General features: G+C 47.1%; 1 protein-coding gene across 4 annotated transcripts in view; it reads right to left on the bottom strand.

The window, feature by feature from the left end:
- Positions 1-6,868, bottom strand: part of CACNA2D2 (calcium voltage-gated channel auxiliary subunit alpha2delta 2) — a 185,642-nt gene extending 178,774 nt beyond the window's left edge. For all 4 annotated transcript variants that reach the window (XM_005422496.2, XM_031058140.1, XM_031058141.1 and 1 more), the window contains exon 1: positions 6,766-6,868. In XM_005422496.2, coding sequence (XP_005422553.1) covers positions 6,766-6,846 — 81 coding nt within the window. In that variant the 5' untranslated portion in view covers positions 6,847-6,868. The remainder of the gene's footprint in view (positions 1-6,765) is intronic.
- Between the last annotated feature and the right edge of the window lie 770 nt (positions 6,869-7,638).

Here is a 7,638-nt window from a genome sequence, read left to right as displayed (position 1 = left end):
CATTCGCAGCTTCTGCATAAATGGAGCAAGTATTGAGCCTAAGAGTCTAAGGCATTTTAGCCTTGAGACTTCCAGTCTGCTCTTCCCCTAGAACTGTAAAAGCCCATCTTTCTGCACTAAATATATATATTTATATATATATATATATATATACACACACAGACACAACCACATACACAGATATATGCACACCCTGATGTCTCAGAGCAGGGCCCCTGCATCTGCCAACAGGCTGCACACTGCATCAGCACAATGGCTCTGGTGCAGGATCTGCACCACCCACTGGAAAGGATTTAGTGAGGGGTGCTAACGTCACACACTGAGCAGCCACATACAGCTATAAATTATTCATACACATTACTCTAATTATGCAAATGTACTAAAAGCTGGAGCATATGTTTCCCTGACATCTCGCAGTACGGATGCAATATGGTTCTAGTAGAGAGAAAGAGTGAGAAGTGAGATGATGGGTGTAAGGGGGCTAACAATGGCACACACTGGCCCAAGCAAGGGGTGCCAGAGGATCCCTCTTTCCCAACCAAGCTGCTGCAAGCCTAAGGACATTTAAATGCTCCTCTTGGTAATATAGTGTTGTCTCTGCACTCAGTGCTGAACAGAGTGCTGAGGCTGCTGAACGGCCCAGGCAGATTAAAATAAACCCAAGCAGTTTGGAACAGGAATGTGTTTATCTGGCATCACACACTTCCTCTTATCAAACATGAGGAGCAGGGGAGGGCACAGTGATGGTGTGCGGAAGCAGGCTGTGTGCACGCTGCTAGGAGAGGGGGAGGGAAAAGAGGAGAGCAAGGCAAGGATCAGGCAGATTATGCATGAGCCTGGGAACCAAGGCCTTGGAGCTCAGCATCATCTCCCTGGGGTACAGAGCCCATCCTCCTGGGCAGCCCCCAGATAGGCACTAGCTGTTGGAAAACTCTGTAAGGTCCTTTCTCCCTGGCAGCATCTGGAACATTCAGTGCTGCTGTGGCATAAGCAGCTGGCTTTGTGGGCTGCCCCAGCTCTGGGTTCAAACTCCTCTCAACTCTGTTGAGCACAGTGCAGCCACTGGGCATCATTCAGCTCCTGTTCTGGGGGTTGGGGCTGACACCTCAGAAGGAAAAGGCCAGATGAATTCTGCTATGGTGTTTAGAAGAGAGTACTGGATTGAATGTCAGAAGATGAGGATCTAATTCCCAACTCTGCCATGCTGGGAATAAGGAACCACATCACTGTGTTTCTGTAAATGCCCAGTCCACGTGACAGAGCCCTTTGGAAGCAGATAGGCTTCTCAGACACTGTGTCCAGAGCATTGTGCAGGGGGACTCTGATTCTCTTGCATCCTTCATTTAAAATTCCATTAACACTTCTCAGATTCTCCAGCCCTACTGAATGACCAGCTGAGTGTTTCTATACCCAGAGAAAACAAAAGAACAAATTAAACATCATGTAATACCACAGTTACTTGGGAGATTTAGGCTAACTTATTATTATTCCAGTAGTTACCCAAGATCAAAAAAGTTGAACAGAAAACCTTGACAGCTCCTTTGATAAGAGCATGCCTCACCTCCTGGTGCTGGCATTAAAGAGGCTCTAGCTCTGTACCAGCATTTTGTAAGGGATGCTCTCATAGAGCCACGTGAAACACTCAGTACTGCAGAGACCCCATCACAGGAGGAGTGCTAGTGACTGCAGCACTACACAAGGCAGATGCCACTTCAGCTCTTCAGACCCAAGGCAAAATTCTGCCAGTATACTAGTTTTTTTTAATTCAACTTCGTGTTTGTGCATGGCTCAATCACAGTTCCTCACCTGCAGCTGCCTGAACTAAAGCATGGCCGTGCTTTAAAAACAAGAGGGAGTATATCAAGGAAGCAGCACTGAGCAGAAGGGACAGGCTGGATGAGACAAAGGTGGGGACACCTGCACACATCCTGGTCACTCTGCCCCAAGCCCTGGCCAGCAGGGTCCTTCCCTGTCAGAAAAACCCACAGCAATGAAAGCAGCACTTCTGCCAGGCAGAGATGCCAAACTAGCAAAACAAAGTACAAGATAACAAGCAAGAATAGAAGACAGACATGAAAATCCACTGAAGTAAAACCGTATATTGATTGCAAGGACCAAGCTGAGCCACTTCTGCTGTGCCACAATCAGCAAACTCCTTGTGGGGCTGCATCCCAAAGGGCACAGCACGAGTCTCCTTTTCTCCTGTGCCTGTTCTCCTTTCTGTGCAGTCAGAAGATAATATGTAATCTTGTACATGCTGAGGACCAAGCACAGCTCAGGCAGAGGCTCCCTGCCTGCCCAGCTCAGCCAGCAGGCTGCTCCCCTGCTTTGGGGCCATCTCAGCCTTTGCAGACTGGGTGGCTTCTCATCACCAAGGCCAGCAGAATCCTTATCTCTCAGCCATACACCAGCAAGGCAGATCCAGATCCTGACTCCCCTTGGCTGCCCAAAGGAAAGGGAAGAGGGTACAAAACCAGCTTGACAGGCTGGAGAGGAGGAGCAGGTGCAGCTCAGGTCCAGCTCTGCTGCCCCACCCTGCCCCTGCTGCAGCCTGTCTGTGGCAGGATACAGCACCTCCCGGAGAGAGCTCTATCCTGCTATGGAAGCAGGATACAGAGAAGGAAAGAGAGAAAGAAAGAGAGAAAGGAAGACAGAGCAGGAAAGGGGGCTCAGCATTTACATCTCTTAGCTCTTCCCCCTCTCATCTGAAAGGCTTTGGCTCCCTCAGTAGCTGCCAGCAAGGAAACAAGGCCATTGGAGGCAGCCAGGGATGCCAGGTACTGGAGGAGGGGATGTTCTGACCAGCTCCCCGCTCACCTCAGGAGACACAGGATCAAACACAATTTAGGTAACAAGCCAGGGCAGATTTGAGCCTCAGCCCAGCTATCCAGAAAAGGAGTTTTAACACAACATCCAGGGGAGCTGCTCAGTGAGGCACAAAGCCCAGCAGCACACACAGCTCTGCTGTCATCGGTGCTGCCACGGTGCCAGCACAGCAGGACACTGGGAGGCTGGGACAGGGCTGCACCAGCATGGGAAATCTCTTGAGTGCAGTCTACCCTGGGGCAGGTTTTGCAGCATCTAGGCTGGAAAGACAAAATATTAATTCATTTTTGACTAAAGTTAGTAACTTTTACTTGTGCCAAAAACTAGGAGAAAGAGAGATGTAGCGTAGCAAGAAATGTCAAAACAAAATATTTTTTGTTCTGCAAAGTGAAGAGTTCACTATAGCCACAAAGAAGTCACTAACAGAAAAAAAAAACCTGGAAATCAGAGAGTTATATTTTTGGTATAATATTCCTTATTCTAGAAATAATTATTTTAAGAATGTCAATCTATTCAGACAGCATTATAGGGTCCCACATATCATCGTGCCAGTCAGAGCTAAATTAGCAGTGATTTCTGCTCTCAATTATCTCTGGTGAGCTGCGAGGGAGGCGAGGATAGGGAGGCAAAGCAACATGCCCTTATCCAAGTGCTGGGATTTGTTTTGAGGCATGCCTGGAGGAACCAGCCAGCCAACAGGATGCTGCACCACAGGCACCCCGAGGGCTGAACACTGACTTCACCAGGCAGAGAATCATCTCAGCAAGGCCAAGCTCCTCCCTGCAGCTCCCAGCCCACAGTGTTCAGTCATATGGGTGGCCCACCACAGCCAGTCTGTCTGTCTGATGGGGACATCTGCTCTTCAGTGTTTTCAAGGTCTGGACGTCAGGAGAGAAGCAAGGTGATGCCTCACAGCTGAAAGAAGAGCCCTTGGCATGACTCCTCTTTACATCTCAGAGCTTCTCACCCTCCGGTAAATGCTCCAGAAAAATGGTCCCCTTGTGCAAAGGAGCATCTGCGTGGTACAAGCTTGGAAAATCTCCCCAGGGGATTGCCTGTCCACCTGGCAGGACAGGAGGGAAGCAGGGGCATTGAACATTTAGTACCCCAACTCAAGGAAGTGACTGAAGAGTTAAAACAAAAATCTTTCTGGGATGGGCAGCGCTCCAGGAAGATAAAATATTCAGCACCATTATGTTCCTGGACACCATATTTCTGACAATAAATTTCATGCCTCATATGCCATAACAGTTATGATTTCAGGCAATAACCAAAGAACAGATCTTCATCCTTTCACAACAACCCAAGAAAAAAAGATTTGTAAGTAAACCTGGCAAATCTCAGAGGAGGGTATTTTTTATTATTATTTGGTCTGTCACTTTGGTAGTCAGGCCTGGGAAGGGAAGATCCATTTCTGGCATGGACCCACGTCCAGTGCTTACAGCTTCATAGTCCCATGAGAGCTGGCAGTGGAACCCACCACCTCCCAAGAGACCCCACCAAGTTCAGAAGGACCATTTCTGTCTTTGGTGACACTGCAGCACTGTTCCCCCCCACTGGAGCACTTTTCTAATATCACTATGCACAATGAACCCAAAGTCCCCTCTGCAGACATGCTCAAGGCCAACATGGAAAGCCCAAAGAGCATCAGCAACTTGTAGCAAAAAACAGGCTCTACTTGCCTCATTTTTCTTTATTCTTCCTACCCTGCATGGGTCTACTCTTGCTTAATGATGAGCCTTCCTGTGAAATCCCAGTGGGTGGAATTAGCTTCTAGCTATACCATGTTTCAGCTCCCACAGCTCCTCAGGGGCTCTTCCTTCTCCCTCTGCCTGCTCACCTTCTAAATTTTGAGTGTGGTTGCAGGAGAATGTGGACTTTTTTTTAAATTTAACTTTTTAAATCCGTGTCTCCAAATAGGTTTTAGTACCACTTTATGACACCAGACAGCTCCCATACTGTAACCCCAATGAACCTGTGTGCAGCTGGTGGGTAGGGACTCCCTGCAGGTACAGCTCTGAGTTCTTCAGGGTGAAGCACTCTGTGCCATTTTCCATCAGTGAAGCTGTGCTGGTGTGCACTAGCGAGTGACGTGGTTCTTAAGTATCATCCACTTGTTATTGCATCTACGAATCAAACCTGAACTCCAGATCCCAAGTTCTCCCCTAGAGATCAGCAGACAGCCTGCACCAGGCCTTTCTGGTGTTCAAACAGCTGCACAGTGGAATTTTCAGTAGCTCATTTCTTGGCTTCAGCTGGTTTATGCATTTACCAGATACAATAATTAGCTTCCTCCCTTCACAAGAAGATTCCAAAACAGATTTCAAAAAAAACCCTTTCAATCCCTCTGTAGTCAGTGTTTCCAGTATTAATCCATTGAAGTACTGCATTATGTTCTACCAGAAGAATTAAACAGGAAAAGTGGGAAGCTCTCTTACCTGTAATCGACTGACTGGCCAATAGGAGTCAAGTGCTGGCAAATTGGAGGTGTAATTTCCCTTTAATTATGGCATTAAAAAAATTACATGATATACCTATTTAACATGCAAAGAGTAAAATCAAAACTAATAAGAATAAATTGTAAGAGAGGACCTGTACAAAAATGCAGTAACAATCCTTTTGTTTTTCATGACTGTGCTCTGCTGAAGAGAATGCTGGCTGCTGCACCATTGTATTGCCTGGAAAACATCCCCAGCTCTAAGACCCTGCCAACATGCAAAACTGCATTGCACAAATGCATGGCTACATTCAGAAATATCTGCTGAAACCCAAGTGGGTGTATATGCTTTTCATGCTGCACATGAAGTTTGTATCAATCCAGCTGAAGTTCAGTTGAAATGAATGCACACAAAGCCCAGACACACCATTCTGAAGCTCAAATATGAACACGAATGGATGAACCATGAAGAGTTCTGCAAGCCTTCAGGTAAACTCATTTCACAATGCATTTGAAAGAAAATAGTGTGACCTCTGTGTTTAGACAATGGATTACAAGCAACAGTATAAAATATCAGCAGTTCTGTTTAAGCCAATACAGCTACTAGTGCAAGACAGACAGTAGGAGTCCCATGAAGAACTGGCATCTGAGAAGAACATGTCACTGTCACCAGAAAACACAAATACACCCATGCTTTTCTTCTGGGGTAACATATTTATCACTCCAGAGACGAGTCTATTTTCTTTAGATTAACACCCTAACTGTTATTCCAAATTGCTCAATTTCAAACCAGCTAGTCAGCACAAGAGTGTGGGCAAGGGGAAACAGAGTTCTATGGGGAAAGGGAGACAGGGAGGGTTTCAAAGGCTGTTTGATCCCAAACCTAATAAACCCCAATGAAGCTGTTCTGTAACTGCCCTAACCTAACCCAGAGCACTGCTGCCAGGAGAAGAGCAGGCCTGGCCTCTGCAGCCTCTGCATCCTGGTGCTACCTCAGGGAGCAGGAGGCAGATGCCAGCATCAGTAACTGAATTTTCTTTTCTGGCACTTGGAAACAGAAGCTAAACAACAACTACAGTTTTACCTGCAATTATATTTAAAAACAAGGAGCTTCCAATGGCTAGCAAAATTATCCTTTCAACATTTCCTCCTTTGCCAACACAAGTTTAAATTTAAAACACAACCTTCAGTCCCTGGAGGAAAGGTTCATTTACTTTATTATTTTTTAGTGTGTCATATGGGAAAAACTCGAGAGGTACATGCTCAGATAGCAGTGACATGCAGCCCCAGAGACAGACAGATACAACAAACCACACTCACTCCCACACACTTGACAAATGCATCTGATTGCCCAAGAACCAGAAGCACAGCCAGCCATGACCCTGCACATGGAGTGAGCTGAGAGGGTGAACAGAATGCAAGGGTTCACACAGGTGATTTCTGCAGATGAGAACATTCACTGCCACAAGAAAGGCAGCACAGGTAAAAGAAAGACAGCTTACCTTTCTGAGCTGCTGGACTCCACCAAATATCCTCATCACTCCATCAATCTCCTGCTCCAGCCTCCTGGCCCAGTACTGCATACTGCAAGAGATGGAGGGAAAGAGAGAAAGAGAAAGGGAGAGAAAGAGAGAGAAAGAGTCAGAGCCCTGACACTGAGCAGATAAGCAAGGGACTGAAGGGAGAGGGAGGAAATCAGTGCCTCAGCTAAGTTCACTGCTCTCTGCAGCACTGAGGGCAGGGCAGAGTACCAGGAACACACTGCTTGAGAATTACATCTGGGGCAGGTTATAAACTTCAAGACTTCAAAATTTATGCACAAGGCACCACAGAGAGAAGAGGGGAGAAAAAGTTACAACAAAAACTGCAAGGCTTGAGGCTTTATTTTCTCCTTATATAAACATTTGCAGTACATAATTATTTAAGCCCAGAGTGATTAACAAGGTTGAAGGGCTGTGGAGTACAGAAAACAGCTTATTGCTTCAGCAGGGCTCTGTGGCAGAGAGCAAACCCTGAGCCATGGCAGGGCTAAAGGTGTCTTGTCCTGCTGCAGCAATGGATTATCACTGCAGCACCAGGGGAGAGACCTGGGCACAGCCAGCAGCCAAGCACAGAGCACAGTGCCCAAGGGCTCAGCTGCTCTGCACCTTCAGCAGAGCCCAACCTGGGCCAGGCACGGCTCTGCCAGGCCCAGGGCAGAGGGAAGGGCTGGGAGCTGGCACTGGCACATCCTGCATCCTGTACAGGGAGGGAGCTGCCAGGCCTTCCAACAGGCACAACGCCCTTCCATGCACTCAGCCACACAGATTGCACCCTACAGCAATAACACCAAGTTAAAAACAACAACAAATAAACCCTCTGCTAAATCCACAGAA

The sequence above is a fragment of the Geospiza fortis genome, unplaced genomic scaffold, assembly GCF_000277835.1.
Source record: "Geospiza fortis unplaced genomic scaffold, GeoFor_1.0 scaffold78, whole genome shotgun sequence".
In the NCBI taxonomy this organism is placed as follows: Eukaryota; Metazoa; Chordata; class Aves; order Passeriformes; family Thraupidae; genus Geospiza; species Geospiza fortis.
This window is presented reverse-complemented; position numbering and strand designations above follow the sequence as displayed.